General features: G+C 48.6%; 1 protein-coding gene across 4 annotated transcripts in view; it reads right to left on the minus strand.

Moving 5' to 3' along the window:
• Positions 1–18,533, minus strand: part of LOC140387199 (sialic acid-binding Ig-like lectin 10) — a 67,791-nt gene that overhangs the window by 23,669 nt on the left and 25,589 nt on the right. For all 4 annotated transcript variants that reach the window (XM_072470181.1, XM_072470180.1, XM_072470179.1 and 1 more), the window contains one exon: positions 13,542–13,823. In XM_072470181.1, coding sequence (XP_072326282.1) covers positions 13,542–13,823 — 282 coding nt within the window. The remainder of the gene's footprint in view (positions 1–13,541; positions 13,824–18,533) is intronic.

The following is an 18,533-nucleotide window of genomic DNA, read 5'->3' on the forward strand; positions in this document are numbered from 1 at the left end:
GAAAGAGCACCCCACCCAAACTCAACACCTCCACCCAACACTAAGGGCAATTTTGGACACTAAGGGCAATTTATCATGGCCAATCCACCTACCCTGCACAGCTTTGGACTGTGGGAGGAAACCGGAGCACCCGGAGGAAACCCATGCAGACACGGGGAGGATGTGCAGACTCCGCACAGACAGTGACCCAAGCCGGAATCGAACCTGGGACCCTGGAGCTGTGAAGCAATTGTGCTATCCACAATGCTACCGTGCTGCCCTTAAGAACAAATAAATCTACACTATATCATTTTACCGTAATCCATGTACCTATCCAATAGCTGCTTGAAGGTCCCTAATGTTTCCGACTCAACTACTTCCACAGGCAGTGCATTCCATGCCCCCACTACTCTCTGGGTAAAGAACCTACCTCTGACATCCCTCCTATATCTTCCACCTTTCACCTTAAATTTATGTCCCCTTGTAATGGTTTGTTCCACCCGGGGAAAAAGTCTCTGACTGTCTACTCTATCTATTCCCCTGATCATCTTATAAACCTCTATCAAGTCGCCCCTCATCCTTCTCCGTTCTAATGAGAAAAGGCCTAGCACCCTCAACCTTTCCTCGTAAGACCTACTCTCCATTCCAGGTAACATCCTGGTAAACCTTCTTTGCACCTTTTCCAAAGCTTCCACATCCTTCCTAAAATGAGATGACCAGAACTGTACACAGTACTCCAAATGCGGCCTTACCAAAGTTTTGTACAGCTGCATCATCCCCTCACGGCTCTTAAATTCAATCCCTCTGTTAATGAACGCGAGCATACCATAGGCCTTCTTCACAGCTCTATCCACTTGAGTGGCAACTTTCAAAGATGTATGAACGTAGACCCCAAGATCTCTCTGCTCCTCCACATTGCCAAGAACTCTACCGTTAACCCTGTATTCCGCATTCATATTTGTCCTTCCAAAATGGACAACCTCACACTTTTCAGGGTTAAACTCCATCTGCCACTTCTCAGCCCAGCTCTGCATCCTATCTATATCTCTTTGCAGCCGACAACAGCCCTCCTTACTATCCACAACTCCACCAATCTTCGTATCGTCTGCAAATTTACTGACCCACCCTTCAACTCCCTCATCCAAGTCATTAATGAAAATCACAAACAGCAGAGGACCCAGAACTGATCCCTGCGGTACGATACTGGTAACTGGGATCCAGGCTGAATATTTGCCATCCACCACCACTCTCTGACTTCTATCGGTTAGCCAGTTCGTTATCCAACTGGCCAAATTTCCCACTATCCCATGCCTCCTTACTTTCTGCAGAAGCCTACCATGGGGAACCTTATCAAATGCCTTACTAAAATCTATGTACACTAAATCCACTGCTTTACCTTCATCCACATGCTTGGTCACCTCCTCAAAGAATTCAATAAGATTTGTAAGGCAAGACCTACCCCTCACAAATCCGTGCTGACTTTCCCTAATCAAGCAGTGTCTTTCCAGATGCTCAGAAATCCTATCCTTCAGTATCCTTTCCATTACTTTGCCTACCACCGAAGTAAGACTAACTGGCCTGTAATTCCCAGGGTTATTCCTAGTCCCTTTTTTGAACAGGGGCACGACATTCGCCACTCTCCAATCCCCTGGTACCATCCCTGTTGACAGTGAGGATGAAAAGATCATTGCCAACGGCTCTGCAATTTCATCTCTTGCTTCCCATAGAATCCTTGGATATATCCCGTCAGGCCCGGGGGACTTGTCTATCCTCAAGTTTTTCAAAATGCCCAACACATCTTCCTTCCTAACAAGTATTTCCTTGAGCTTACCAGTCTGTTTCACACCGTCCTCTCCAATAATATGGCCCCTCTCATTTGTAAATACAGAAGAAAAGTACTCGTTCAAGACCTCTCCTATCTCTTCAGACTCAATACACAATCTCCCGCTACTGTCCTTGATCGGACCTACCCTCGCTCTAGTCATTCTCATATTTCTCACATATGTGTAAAAGGCCTTGGGGTTTTCCTTGATCCTACCCACCAAAGATTGTTCATGCCCTCTCTTAGCTCTCCTAATCCCTTTCTTCAGTTCCCTCCTGGCTATCTTGTATCCATCCAATGCCCTGTCTGAACCTTGTTTCCTCAGCCTTACATAAGTCTCCTTTTTCCTCTTAACAAGACATTCAACCTCTCTTGTCAACCATGGTTCCCTCACTCGACCATCTCTTCCCTGCCTGATAGGGACATACATATCAAGGACACGTAGTACCTGTTCCTTGAACAAGTTCCACATTTCACTTGTGTCCTTCCCTGACAGCCTATGTTCCCAACTTATGCACTTCAATTCTTGTCTGACAACATTGTATTTACCCTTCCCCCAATTGTACACCTTGCCCTGTTGCACGCACCTATCCCTCTCCATTACTAAAGTGAAAGTCACAGAATTGTGGTCACTATCTCCAAAATGCTCCCCCACTAACAAATCTATCACTTGCCCTGGTTCATTACCAAGTACTAAATCCAATATTGCCCCTCCTCTGGTCGGACAATCTACATACTGTGTTAGAAAAGCTTCCTGGACACACTGCACAAACACCACCCCATCCAAACTATTTGATCTAAAGAGTTTCCACTCAATATTTGGGAAGTTAAAGTCACCCATGACTACTACCCTGTGACTTCTGCACCTTTCCAAAATCTGTTTCCCAATCTGTTCCTCCACATCTCTGCTACTATTGGGGGGCCTATAGAAAACTCCTAACAAGGTGACTGCTCCTTTCCTATTTCTGACTTCAACCCATACTACCTCATTAGGGTGATACTCCTCGAACTGCCTTTCTGCAGCTGTTATACTATCTCTAATTAACAATGCCACCCCCACCTCTTTTACCCCCCTCCCTAATCTTATTGAAACATCTATAACCAGGGACCTCCAACAACCATTTCTGCCCCTCTTCTATCCAAGTTTCCGTGATGGCCACCACATCGTAGTCCCAAGTACCGATCCATGCCTTAAGTTCACCCACCTTATTCCTGATGCTTCTTGCGTTGAAGTATACACACTTCAACCCATCTCCGTGCCTGCAAGTACTCTCCTTTGTCAGTGTTCCCTTCCCCACTGACAAACACGCTTTGGCGTCCTGAATATCGGCTACCTTAGTTGCTGAACTACAAATCCGGTTCCCATTCCCCTGCCAAATTAGTTTAAACCCTCCCGAAGAGTACTAGAAAACCTCCCTCCCAGGATATTGGTGCCCCTCTGGTTCAGATGCAACCCGTCCTGCTTGTACAGGTCCCACCTTCCCCAGAATGCGCTCCAATTATCCAAATACCCGAGGCCCTCCCTCCTACACCATTCCTGCAGCCACGTGTTCAACTGCACTCTCTCCCTATTCATAGCCTCGCTATCACGTGGCACCGGCAACAAACCAGAGATGACAACTCTCTCTGTCCTGGCTTTTAACTTCCAGCCTAACTCCCTAAACTTGTTTATTACCTCCACACCCCTTTTCCTACCTATGTCGTTGGTACCAATGTGCACCACGACTTCTGGCTGCTCGCCCTCCTCCTTAAGGATCCTGAAGACACGATCCGAGACATCCCTGACCCTGGCATCCGGGAGGCAACATACCTTCCGGGAGTCTCGCTCGCGACCACAGAATCTCCTATCTATTCCCCTAACCATTGAATCTCCTACAACTATTGCTTTTCTATTCTCCCCCCTTCCCTTCTGAGCCCCAGAGCCAGATTCAGTGCCAGAGACCTGCCCGCTCGGGCCTTCCCCCGGTAGGTCATCCCCCCCAACAGCATCCAAAACGGTATACTTGTTTTGAAGGGGAATGGCCACGAGGGATCCCTGCACTGTCTGCCTGTTTGTTTTTTTCCCCCTGACGGTAACCCAGCTATTCTTGTCCTGTACCTTGGGTGTGGTTACCTCCCTGTAACTCTTCTCAATCACCCCCTCTGCCTCCCGGATGATCCGAAGTTCATCCATCTTCAGCTCCAGTTCCCTAACACGGTCTTTGAGGAGCTGAAGTTGGGTGCACTTCCCGCAGGTATAGTCAGCGGGGACACCGGTGGTATCCCTCACCACCCACATCCTACAGGAGGAGCATGCAACTGGCCTAGCCTCCATCCCCTCTTACCTGACAGAATATAGCTGCCCTGTGGACTAACTAGATCTCCGCCCTCCGACTCTGCTCCCAGTCAGCTACACTTTCTGTAAACTCCTGGCTCTCTTCTCACTCTTTGCGGAAATGCCGGAAACAAAATGAAAGGAGCACCTTACTCCCTCCTCACCTAACTCCCTCGGTCACCAAACTCTTACTATCGCACTCAAAATGCACCAAATTCAGCACTCCCTCGGTCACCAAACTCTTACTATAGCACTCAAAATGCACCAAATTCAGCACTCCCTCGGTCACCAAACTCTTACTATAGCACTCAAAATGTACCAAATTCAGCACTCAGTGCAAACAAAGTCTGCACTGCAGGGGATCACTTTTATACTGTGAATCTAGCCTCTGAAAACTGGCCTAATCCAATTAACTAATTAACAAGCTCCAGCTGCAAGTGCCTACAAGTAGAAGCCTGTTTAAAGCTGATTGAAAATTCACCTTCTTCTAAACCAAACAGCAACTTTTAAGTTAATTAACTAAATAAAAGAAAGACTAAACTTTAGATAAAAATGAAGCCTTATACTCCCTCGGTCACCAAACTCTTACTATAGCACTCAAAATGCACCAAATTCAGCACTCAGTGCTGACACCATCTCAAACTAAAGGGATGATCCTTTAAAACAGAGATGAAGAGGAATTTCTTCAGCCAGAGGGTGGTGAATCTGTGGAACTATTTGCCGCAAAGGCTGTGGAGGCCAAATCACTGAGTCTCTTTAAGACTGAGATAGATAGGTTCTTGATTAATATGGGGATCAGGGGTTATGGGGAGAAGGCAGGAGAATGGGGATGAGAGAAATATCAGCCATGAGTAAATAGCGGAGCAGACTCGATGGGCTGAGTGGCCTAATTTTGCTCCTATATCTTATGGTCCAAAGGTGGTTATGTCAATTGTCAGCAAAACAGAGGTAGTTTTGAGGGATTTAATAAGTTTTGTGGTTAAATATATGCAATGTTAATTTTGTGTGAATTGGATGTAACACTCGTCCAATTTCTTTGTTTCAAAAGGGAAGCTGTGAGGAGAGCAGAGGTTGTTTTAAGGGACTAATTTTAAAAAAAATATTAGAGAGTTGATGTAGATTTAAGCGGTTTTAATTTTGTGGTTTAGTGTAACAAGTGGAAAACTCTATTTAGATTCAGGCTAGATAAAGACATTTGTATGTGTGGAGGTTTGGTCTGTTAATATTGTGCTTTAGAGGAATATGGTATGAAAAGTAAACAAGCTGGGAGAAATAAAAAAGTTATTGCTCAGCTATCAGTACACCTGTAAAGTAGGAATGCTTTGTGAGCTTCTGGTTAGCTGAATTGATAGCAGTTGATAACCGGTAGCAAAAAGCCATACAATGCAGTAATAGTTAATAAAGACAGTGCCAGGAAACTGAAAGAACAGCTAGTTAAGGAAACTATGGAACTGAAGAGACGTTTCCAAGAAGTCTGAAGTCAAAGGAACAGAGGCTCCAAGAACCAGAAGAGGATACCCTTTGTATTGGCACAGAGAGTTGAAAACTGATTGGTCAGATATCTGGGCCGGGATTCTCTGCTCCCGCGGCCGTTCACAAAATTGCCGGGGGGGGGGTGGGCAGATGGCACAGTGGTTAGCATTGCTGCCTACGGCGCTGAGGTCCTGGGTTTGAATCCCGGCTCTGGGACACTGTCCGTGTGGAGTTTGCACATTCTTCCCGTGTCTGCGTGGGTTTCACCCCCACAACCCAAAGATGTGCAGGGTAGGTGGATTGGCCATGTTAAATTGCCCCTTAATTGGAAAAATTTTTTTTAAATTCTTTTAAAAATAAAATTAAAAATCGCCGGGGGGCAGGGGGCGCGAGAATCCCGCCACACCGCTCTGACGACGAGCCGCTGATTCTCCAGCGACCGGAGAATCGGCGCCAATTGTGTCTGTCATAATATACATCTATGTATACAATGGAGTGCAGACAGGCAGTGATTGACACACAGGATGACCAGAAAGCACACAGAACAGAGCAGCCAATCACCAGACAGGACACGACCACTATAAAGCCAGATGTCACCAGTTTTCCAGGTCTCTCAGGACCCAGTCTCTGCGACAGTCAGACTTAGTGAGTTGACCAGTGCAAACACCATGTTGTAGTCAGTAAGTCTGGTTAGGCTAGTATCAGGTCTCCAGTCAAGTCAGCATAGTGTCAACCCACAGTTGAGCATGTATAATAGTTTTGATGTTAAATAAAATCGTGTTGCATCTTATCAAGTGTTGGACGTCTGTCTCTCGCTACACTGCATCAAGTGCAGTCCATATCGACCCAGCCTACCCAACACATCATGGTACCAGTGAGTGACGGACCTACCTTGAGTGAATCAGCGTTGACCAGCAAACAGCCACCTGGTGACGTGGAAATTGTCCGCCCTTCTCTGCAGCTCCGCATCGCCGGCAACCTCAGTGCAAATTGGAAGATCCTCAAACAAAAGTTCCAACTCTATCTAGAAGCCACCGACCTCGAGGCAGCATCGGATGCCAGGAAGATCGCACTATTCCTCTCCACAGCCGGGGACCACGCCATCCACGTCTACAACTCCCTTACATTCGCTGAAGGCGCAGACAAGACAAAATTTAAAACAGTCCTGCTGAAGTTCGACAGCCACTGCAACATTGAGGTGAATGAGAGCTTTGAACGGTACGTTTTCCAGCAGAGGCTTCAGGATAAGGATGGACCTTTTCAACCCTTTCTGACCCATCTCCGCATCCTCGCGCAGTCATGTAACTATGACTCGACCACTGATTCCATGATCCGGGATCCGATCGTTTTCGGGGTCCACTCCGATTCCCTTCACCAGCAGCTCCTGAAAGTCAAGCAGCTCACCCTCACCATCGCCATCGAAACGTGCGTTCTCCACGAACATGCTAACAATCGGTACTCCCACATCAGGGCGGCAGAAACGGCAAAGCTAACCTCCCAGGAGGCAGAACGGGTGCAGGCCATCGCACAAATGGGCCTAAGTATCGACGAGAGTGGCTTTTTTGGGTGCTTTTCCCGGGCCCCTGCGCATGCGCGCCACGACCTAGGGGACGGCGAGACCGACGACCAGACTGCGCAGGTGCGTACGTCGTTTGACCGCACTGCACATGCACGGTGGCGCACAGAACACGCAGACGTCAGAGTCATGACGTGTCCGAATTGTGGCTCCGCCCATTTAAAGCGGCAATGTTCGGCAAAATCACGACGGTGTCTACTGTTTGGCAATCTTGGCCGCTACGCAGCCCTTTGCAGATCTGCTCCACTGCCCAGCATCCAGCGATCCCAGCCGCGGCACAGAAGCGTCCGTTCAACACAGCAGGCCATTCGAGACTCCGACCCCGACAGTCCAACAGATCCTGATGCTGTGTGCCTCAAATCTCCACATCGGGTGAGCATCATTACGAAGCATGCGCTGCCTTTCTCCAAGACAGCGAAGCACCTCCCGATCCTCAGCGTGGATCCAGACGACGAGTGGTGTGCTGTCCTCACAGTCAACAAGGCTTGCATCCGATTCAAACTGGACACCGGCGCATTGGCGAACCTCATCTCCAATCCGATCTCGACACCATCCGCGTCAGACCAAGCATTCTTCCACCGGCCTGCCAGCTCCTTGACTATAATGGCAATGCCATAGCTGCCAGTGGCTCATGCCAACTCGGAGTTTCCAATAAGTTTTTTAAAGCGACACTGCGATTTGAGATTGTGGGACCTGACAGAGCATCCCTGCTCGGTGCTCGGGCCTGCAAACTCCTGAACTTGGCTCAGCGAGTCCACACCATATCATCCTCACAGGCGACGGCCTCACCTGATGAGAACTTTCAGGCTGAAATTGATGACATCATCACGCAGTACCACAGCGTGTTCGACGGAATGGGCACACTCCCATACCGATACAAAATCCTGCTCAAACCAAACGCCACCCTTGTGATCCACGCACCACGTTGGGTGCCGGCGCCCCTCAAGGACTGCCTCAAGCAGCAGTTACAGGACCTCCAGGACAATGGCATCATATCAAAGGTCACAGAACCCACGGACTGGGTCAGCTCCATGGTCTGCGTCAAGAAGCCGTCGGGGAGCTTCAAATCTGCATCGACCCCAAGGATTTAAACCGCAACATCATGAGGGAACATTACCCGATACCAAAACGAGAGGAGTTGACCAGCGAGATGGCTCATGCCAAACTCTTTACGAAGCTGGACGCCTCCAAGGGGTTCTGGTAAATACAGCTGGATGCATCCAGTCGCAAGCTGTGCACATTCAATACCCCGTTCGGTCACTACTGCTACAACCGGATGCCTTTTGGCATCATCTCTGCCTCAGAAGTATTTCACCGCATCATGGAACAGATGATGGAGGGTATCGAGGGGATGCGCGTGTATGTTGACAATGTCATAATCTGGTCCACAACTCCTCAAGAACACATTGATCGCCTCAAGCAGGTATTCCACAGAATCCATGAGCATGGCCTCCGACTCAACAGAGCCAAGAGCTCGTTCGGTCAATCAGAAATCAAATTCCTTGGTGACCACATCTCGCAGCAAGGCGTGCGGCCAGATGCTGACAAGGTCTCGGCGATCAACGCCATGAAGACCCCAGAGGACAAGAAGGTGGTCCTCTGCTTTCTAGGGATGGTCAACTTCCTCGGGAAGTTCATTCCCAACATGGCGGCACACACCACAGCCCTCCGCCATCTCGTCAAAAAGTCGACAGAATTCCAGTGGCTGCCCGCTCATGAGAACGAATGGCGTGAGCTGAGGGCAAAACTCACCACAGCCCCGGTTCTGATGTTCTTCGATCCTACCAAAGAGATCAAAATATCCACTCACGCGAGCCAGGACGGTATTGGGGCGGTGCTCCTCCAACGGGATGACTCCTCCTCATGGGCCCCAGTTGTGTATGCCCCCAGAGCCATAACGCCCACTGATCGAGAAGGAATGCCTGGGCCTCCTAATGGGAATCAACAAATTTCACGACTATCTGTATGGCCTCCCGAAATTCACGGTTGAGAAGGACCACAGGCCACTAGTCCACATAATCCAGAAGGATTTGAATGACATGACGCCTCGGTTACAACGAATCCTTCTCAAGCTACGCCGCTATGACTTTGAACTTGTCTACATGTCAGACAAAGAACTCATTGTTGCAGATGCCCTTTCCAGATCTATCACCACACCGTGTGAACAAACTGACTTTGTCTGCCAAATCGATGCGCAGATGTAATTGTGTGCCTCCAACCTTCCGGCCACTGATGAGAGGGTCATCCAAATTCTGCTACAGCGTGTGATGCAGCACCTCACGGGTGGCTAGCAGACGAGAAAGTGTCCCCAGTTTTACAACATCAAGGACAACCTGACGGTGGTGGATGGCATCCTCATGAAGCTCGATAGGATTGTGATTCCGCAGAGCATGCGAGCTATGGTGCTCGGCCAACTCCATGAGGGTCGAGAAATGTCGACGCAGAGCTTGAGAGGCAGTCTATTGGCCGAGCATCAGCCAGGACGTTGTCAACACAGTCGTCAACTGACCCACATGTCAGAAATTTCAGCCAGCTCAAGCCAAAGAAACACTGCAGCAACATGAGATAGTGACCTCCCCATGGTCCAAAGTCGGTGTCGACCTCTTCCACGCCAAGGGGTGTGACTATGCCCTCCTGGTCGACGACTTCTCCAATTACCCTGAAGTGGTGAAACTGACCGACCTCACGTCGAAAGCGATGATTAAAGCCTGCAAAGAAACGTTTGCCAGGCATGGGATACCGCTCACGGTGATGAGTGACAATGGTCCCTGTTTTTACAGCCAGGAATGGTCTGATTTTGCCCGCCTATGCAACTTTCGTCACGTAACCTCCAGCCCCCACTACCCACAGTCAAACGGAAAGGATGAAAAAGGGGTCCATATCGTCAAGAGATTACTCTGCAAGGCTGCAGACTCAGGCTCCGACTTGAACCTGGCGCTGCTGGCATACAGAGCATCCCCGCTGTCCACTGGGTTGTCTCCCGCGCAGACGCTCATGAATCGCTCTCTGCGAACCACGGTTCCAGCCATCCATGTTCCAGACCTTGACCATCTCACAGTCATACAAAAGATGCAGCAGTCTCGGGCCCAACAGAAATCAGCATACGACGCTCATGCCACGGATCTCCCGAGCTGGTCCCAACTGATCGTGTTCGTGTGCAGTTGCCTGACGGCGGCTGGTCCGCCACAGCCGCGGTGGTCAAGCAAGTGGCCCCGAGATCGTTCCTCGTCCGCATGACTGATGGCTCCTTCCTACGATGCAACAGACGGGCGCTGCACAGATTTCCACGCCCGCCACCTAACCATGATGTCTCGCCTCACACAACGCTTCCTCCGGACGTGCCCTACCACGAGGCCACCGATCTGCCAGCAATCTTGCAGACCTCTGCGACCACCGCATTGGCTGCGGTCCCGCCTATCCAAGTGCAGGCGGCCCCTGATCCACCCTTGAGGCGGTCAACCAGAATTCGGCGCCCACCGCAGAGACTAAACTTATAGACTGAACTTTTGCACAACTGTATTATCTTATTGTTTTGACCTCTGTAAGTATCGTTGTTACCGTTTCATCTGCCCTATATCTGCCCACTAGCGACACCTTCCTCTGTACATAAGGTCATTTTAGCACATTCTGTATATAGTCACGCACATATACACATCCACACGCACATGCACCTTAATATTTATTATCTCAACACACACAATACAAAAAAAAACGGGGGGAGATGTCATAATATACTTCTATGTATACAATGGAGTGTAGACAGGCAGTGATTGACACACAGGATGACCAGTGAGCACACAGAACAGAGCAGCCAATCAGCAGATAGGACACGACCACTATAAAGCCAGAGGGCACCAGTTTTCCCGGTCTCTGAGACAGTCAGACTTAGTGAGCTGGCCAGTGCAAGCACCATGTGGTAGCTAGTAAGTCTGGTTAGGCTAGTATCAGGTCTCCAGTCAAGTCAGCATAGTGTCAACCCACAGTTGAACATGTATAATAGTTTAGATGTTAAATAAAATCATGTTGCATCTTATCAAGTGTTGGAGGTCTGTCTCTCGCTACACTGCATCAAGTGCAGTCCACATCGACCCAGCCTACCCAACACATCAGCGTCCACATGGTAGTCGCGGTCCCGGCCGATGGCCGGTAAAATAGGCCCCCGCGCGATTCTCCGCACGTGACGGGCCGCACTCCTGTCGCGTTCGGGCGAGTCCTGGTACCTGGTGCCACCTGGCGGGAGCCTGGGCCCGCTGCCGATGTGGACGGCCTGGTGGGCGGGGGGGGGGGGGGGGGGGGGGGGGGGAGATCTGACTCCGGGGGGGGGGGGGGGGAGCCTCAATGGGGTCCAGGCCCGCGATCGGGCACTTCCGATCAGCGGGCATCCTGGATCTGGAGGGGGCCTACCTCCTTGCGCACGGGGCCCGCTGTTCGGTCGCCGACATGTTGCTCCACGCCGGCACGGAGATGGCAACCACGCGCATGCGCCGGCGTGGAGACGGGCGTCACGCGCATGCGAGGACTCACGCCGGCCGTGTAGGGCCGTCTTTCGCCGCTTCAGCAGCGCACAGCACGTCGGAGCCATTCTATCCACCGACAAATAGGAGAATTGCTGGGCCTGGAGGCCCCTTGACACCGGCGTCAACGCTTGCCCGCGATATTGGTGCATCCCGGCCAAGAAGTTGTTCCAAAGTTTGTGAGATTTTATTATAGTTTGTGAGACATTATTTGAAATAATTGTTAAAATTGGTGGCTGGGTATCGGAATTGATGTAAAAGCAATTGAGACAAATGAAACCTGAAAGGAGAGGGGGGCGGGGGCGGGGTGCTGGGGCTGTTTAAAGAGTGGAGCAGAATCTTTGGAAAACCTGGAGTGATTTCTGAATGAAAGAAGTTGATGAGAAGCATTGTTTGAAAGAAGATTTTAATGTGAGACTTCTTGGGACTGTCGTTTGGAAATAATAATCTGGGGGGATTGTGAGGCAAAACCCATCGAAAATAGGTTGATTGGCAGCGGCCATTTGGTTTCAGAGTGGGATGTTATCTTTGAAAATAGACAGATGTGGACCTGAAGGGTGGAGTAAAGGCTATTGTATTATAATCAAAATTTAATATTTAATAGGTGTTATATTGTTGTTGAAAACTAACTAGTCCTATGGTTCTCTTCTTCCATATTGCCTTAAATAGGTAAAACATTACGGTCTTCTGAACCAGGGTTCTATTCTGCGAGCTGCTGTCCAATAGTAACTCCATCTGGCAATGTAACACACCATTTATAATGGACTCTCCTTGTGTAACACTGTTCATTCATTCATGCAGGAGACTGCTTATCCAACACAGAGCGTCATTGACTCAACCAGCATTAATTGCCAATACCCAATTTTCCCTTGCGAAGGTGGTGTTGAGCTACCTTCTTGAATTGCTGCAGTCCGCGCGTGCTGTAGGTACACCCATGGTGCTGTTAGAGAGGGAGTGCCAGGATTTTGACCCCGAGACAGTGCAGGAACAGCTGATATACTTCCAAGTCAGGATGGTGAGTGACTTCGAAGGGAACTTCCTGTCATGATATACAGGCAGCGAATGAACACAGAGAACAGGACATGACCAATGAGCAGGCAGGACACTCAGGGGTGGTATCTCACGATAAAAGGCACGAGGCACTCACACTCCGCCTCTTTCCACTGATGAATATCTACAGAGTGAGTCAGGGTTTATGTACAGTTTCACACCTCCAGCACGTGGCTAAGAGCTAGTCTGGTTCAGTCAGACAGAGTAACCACACTTAGGTTAGCAGAGAGTCGAACTCATAGAGAACTGTACTAACTACTGGTTCAATAAATCAGATTGAACTAACTTCAAGGTCTGGAGTATCTTTTGGTTAAAATTGCATCCAGTTGCAGCCAGTGTTATCCCAGAGTACATAACACATCACTTCCCATAGTGGTGTTCCCAATTGTCTGCTGAATTTCTCCTTCTAGATGGTAGGGGCTGGTTTAGCACAGGGCTAAATCGCTGGCTTTGAAAGCAGACCAAGGCAGGCTAGCAGCATGGTTCAATTCCCGTACCAGCCTCCCCGAACAGGTGCCGGAATGTGGCGACTAGGGGCATTTCACAGTAACTTCATTTGAAGCCTACTTGTGACAATAAGCGACTTCATTCATTCATAGAGACCGCAGATTTGTAAGGTGCTGCAGTGCATCTTGTAGATACCACACACTGCTACTTCTATGCATGGAGGGAGTGAATGAATAAGGTGCTGGGGATGGGGTGCTGATAAAGCAGGCTGCTTTGTCCTCATGCTTCTGTGTGGAAGTGGGTTTCTGTGTGTGCGTGCATGTTTCCCTCTGTGTATGAGAGATGTTGAAGTCTGTGTACACTCACGTTCCACAGTGATGGTTATGGACCCCTCCACTGATCCATGTTCATTTTCTGCCACACACTCGTAGTCTCCAGTGTCCCTGGGTGTAACGTGAGGAATCACCAACCACAGCTCATTGTTGGAACTTGTTCTGTTCATTGGGACACTAAGATGTCTCCACGTCAGGTTAGAAGCTGGGAAGCTCTCGACAGAGCAGATTATCACTGTAGAATTCCCCTCAATTATATTGATCCATGAAGCATTAATCATATCAAGAGAAGTAATTGAGAGGTTCCGTGGTGCATCTAAAAACAAAAATGTTTAATTGTGAGCAAACACAATGCTCAGCAAGACTCCATTCTTCACCTCCCACACTCTGATCTGTATTTCAAGGTACCTTTCTCCATTATAGGTTCTAACATAAATATATAGAATGAATACTGCCCCCATGTTTTAATCTTTATTCACTCACAGGATGTGAGTGTTGCTGGCTGGCACATCGTTGTGGAGCCAGTGGATGTAGTTCATTTGAACGTTCAGAAGGCTTTCGACAAAATCCCACATAAGAGATTAGCGTGTAAAATTAAAGCAAATGGGATTGGGGATAATGTATTGAGATGATAGAAAACTGATTGGCAGACTGGATATAAAGTGTAGGAATAAACGGGATCGGTGATGGGTCCCCAGCTATTCACAATATATACTGATGATTCAGATGAGGGAAGTAAATGTAATCTCTTCACATTTGCAGATGACACAAAGCTGGGTGGGAGGGTGAACTGTGAGGAGGATTTAGAGATGTTTTGGTGTGACATGTCGAGTGATTGTACTAATGCACAGATGGTGCAGCATAATTTGTTATAAATGTGAGTGACTGTGGTACTAAAACAAGAATGCAGGCAACTATCTGAATGGCTGTAAGCTGAGAGAGGGGACTGTGCAATGCGACCTCTGTGTGCTCGTACAACAGTTGCTGAAAGTAAGTGCGTAGGTACAGCAGGAGGTAAAGAAGGCTAATAGAACATAGAACATTACAGCGCAGTACAGGCCCTTCGGCCCTCGATGTTGCGCCGACCTGTGAAACCACTCTAAAGCCCATCTACACTATTCCCTGATCGTCCATATGTCTATCCAATGACCATTTGAATGCCCTTAGTGTTGGCGAGTCCACTACTGTTGCAGGCAAGGCATTCCACACCCTTACTACTGTCTGAGTAAAGAACCTACCTCTGACATCTGTCCTATATCTATCTCCCCTCAATTTAAAGCTATGTCCCCTCGTGCTAGACATCACCATCCGAGGAAAAAGGCTCTCACTGTCCACCCTATCCAATCCTCTGATCATCTTGTATGCCTCAATTAAGTCACCTCTTAACCTTCTTCTCTCTAATGTAAACAGCCTCAAGTCTCTCAGCCTTTCCTCATAAAATCTTCCCTCCATACTAGGCAACATTCTGGTAAATCTCCTCTGCACCCTTTCCAATGCTTCCACATCCTTCCTATAATGCGGCAACCAGAGTTGCACACAATACTCCAAATGCGTTCTCACCAGAGTTTTGTACAGCTGCAACATGACCTCATGGCTCCGAAACTCAATCCCTCTACCAATAAAAGCTAACACACCGTACGCCTTCTTAACAACCCTCTCAACCAGGGTGGCAACTTTCAGGGATCTATGTACATGGACACCGAGATCTCTCTGCTCATCCACACTGCCAAGAATCTTATCATTAGCCCAGTACTCTGTCTTCCTGTTATTCCTTCCAAAATGAATCACCTCACACTTTTCTGCATTAAACTCCATTTGCCACCTCTCAGCCCAGCGCTGCAGCTTATTTTATGTCCCTCTGTAACTTGTAACATCCTTCCACACTGTCCACAACTCCACCGACTTGAGTGTCATCTGCAAATTTACTCACCCATCCTTCTACGCCCTCCTCCAGGTCATTTATAAAAATGACAAACAGCAGTGGCCCCAAAACAGATCCTCGTGGTACACTACTAGTAACTGGACTCCAGTCTGAACATTTCCCATCAACCACCAGCCTTTGTCTTCTTCCAGCTAGCCAATTTCTGATCCAAACTGCTAAATCACCCTGAATCTCATGCTTCTGTATTTTCTGCAGTAGCCTACCCTGGGGAACCTTATCAAACACTTTACTGAAATCCATATACACCACATCAACTGCTTTACCCTCATCCACCTGTTTGGTCACCTTCTCAAAGAACTTAATAAGGTCTGTGAGGCACGACCTACCCTTCACAAAGCCGTGTTGACTATCTCTAATCAAATTATTCCTTTCCAGAGGATTATACATCCTATCTCTATGAACCTTTCCAAGACTTTGCCCACAACAGAAGTAAGGCTCACTGGTCTATAGTTACCGGGGTTGTCTCTACTTCCCTTCTTGAACAAGGAGACAACATTTGCTATCCTCCAGTCTTCTGGCACTATTCCTGTAGACAAAGATAAGTTAAAGATCATAGCCAAAGGCTCAGCAATCTCCTCCCTAGCTTCCCAGAGAATCCTAGGATAAATCCCATCCGGCCCAGGGGACTTATCTATTTTCGCACTTTCCAGAATTGCTAACACCTCCTCCTTATGAACCTCAAGCCCTTCTAGTCTAGTAGCCTGAATCTCAGTATTCTCCTCGACAACATTGTCTTTTTCCTGTGTGAATACTGATGAAAAACATTCATTTAGTACCTCTCCTATCTCCTCGGACTCCACGCACAACTTCCCACGACTGCCCTTGACTGGCCCTAATGCAATGCTGGCCTTCATAATGAGAAGATTTGAGTACAGGAGCAGGGACGTTTGGTGCGGAAGGATGTTCTTGCTATAGAGGGAGTGCAGCAAAGGTTTATCAGACTGATTCCTGGGATGGTGGGACTGACGTAGGGGGAGAGTTTGGATCAGTTGGAATTGTATTCACTTGAGTTCAGAAGAATTGTGGGGGGATGGGGGGGGGGGGGGATCTCATAGAAACCTATAAAATTGAACAGGACTACATAGGGTAGATGCAGGAAGGATGTTCCCGGTCGTGGAGGTGCCCGGAACCAAGGGTCACAGTCTGAGTCTACAGGGCCATTCAGGACAGAGATGAGGAGTGATCTCTACACCCAGGTAGTGGTGAACCTGTGGAATTCGGTACCACAGAAAGTAGTTGAGGCCAAAACATTGTGGGCTGGATTCTCCAGTCGTCGAAGCCGAAACCGCGTTCGGCAAACAGCCGGAGAATCCAAATTCCCGATGAAATCGGGGGCGGCACTGCTCACCGTGGGCGGGGGCGGGGGGGGAGATCTGACTCCGGGGGGAGGGGGGGGAGAGCCTCAATGGGGTCCAGGCCCGCGATCGGGCACTTCCGATCAGCGGGCATCCTGGATCTGGAGGGGGCCTACCTCCTTGCGCACGGGGCCCGCTGTTCGGTCGCCGACATGTTGCTCCACGCCGGCACGGAGATGGCAACCACGCGCATGCGCCGGCGTGGAGACGGGCGTCACGCGCATGCGCGGACTCACGCCGGCCGTGTAGGGCCGTCTTTCGCCGCTTGAGCAGCGCACAGCACGTCGGGGCCATTCTATCCACCGACGAATAGGAGAATTGCTGGGCCTGGAGGCCCCTTGACACCGGCGTCAACGCTTGCCCGCGATATTGGTGCATCCCGGCCAAGAAGTTGTTCCAAAGTTTGTGAGATTTTATTATAGTTTGTGAGACATTATTTGAAATAATTGTTAAAATTGGTGGCTGGGTATCGGAATTGATGTAAAAGCAATTGAGACAAATGAAACCTGAAAGGAGAGGGGGGCGGGGGCGGGGTGCTGGGGCTGTTTAAAGAGTGGAGCAGAATCTTTGGAAAACCTGGAGTGATTTCTGAATGAAAGAAGTTGATGAGAAGCATTGTTTGAAAGAAGATTTTAATGTGAGACTTCTTGGGACTGTCGTTTGGAAATAATAATCTGGGGGGATTGTGAGGCAAAACCCATCGAAAAATAGGTTGATTGGCAGCGGCCATTTGGTTTCAGAGTGGGATGTTATCTTTGAAAATAGACAGATGTGGACCTGAAGGGTGGAGTAAAGGCTATTGTATTATAATCAAAATTTAATATTTAATAGGTGTTATATTGTTGTTGTTGAAAACTAACTAGTCCTATGGTTCTCTTCTTCCATATTGCCTTAAATAGGTAAAACATTACGGTCTTCTGAACCAGGGTTCTATTCTGCGAGCTGCTGTCCAATAGTAACTCCATCTGGCAATGTAACACACCATTTATAATGGACTCTCCTTGTGTAACACTGTTCATTCATTCATGCAGGAGACTGCTTATCCAACACAGAGCGTCATTGACTCAACCAGCATTAATTGCCAATACACAATTTTCCCTTGCGAAGGTGGTGTTGAGCTACCTTCTTGAATTGCTGCAGTCCGCGCGTGCTGTAGGTACACCCATGGTGCTGTTAGAGAGGGAGTGCCAGGATTTTGACCCCGAGACAGTGCAGGAACAGCTGATATACTTCCAAGTCAGGATGGTGAGTGGCTTCGAAGGGAACTTCCTGTCATGATATACAGGCAGCGAATGAACACAGAGAACAGGACATGACCAATGAGCAGGCAGGACACTCAGGGGTGGTATCTCACGATAAAAGGCATGAGGCACTCACACTCCGCTTCTTTCCACTGATGAATATCTACAGAGTGAGTCAGGGTTTATGTACAGTATCACACCTCCAGCACGTGGCTAAGGGCTAGTCTGGTTCAGTCAGACAGAGTAACCACACTTAGGTTAGCAGAGAGTCGAACTCATAGAGAACTGTACTAACTACTGGTTCAATAAATCAGATTGAACTAACTTCAAGGTCTGGAGTATCTTTTGGTTAAAATTGCATCCAGTTGCAGCCAGTGTTATCCCAGAGTACATAACACATCACTTCCCATAGTGGTGTTCCCAATTGTCTGCTGAATTTCTCCTTCTAGATGGTAGGGGCTGGTTTAGCACAGGGCTAAATCGCTGGC

The sequence above is a fragment of the Scyliorhinus torazame genome, chromosome 12 (assembly GCF_047496885.1).
Source record: "Scyliorhinus torazame isolate Kashiwa2021f chromosome 12, sScyTor2.1, whole genome shotgun sequence".
Taxonomy (NCBI): domain Eukaryota; kingdom Metazoa; phylum Chordata; class Chondrichthyes; order Carcharhiniformes; family Scyliorhinidae; genus Scyliorhinus; species Scyliorhinus torazame.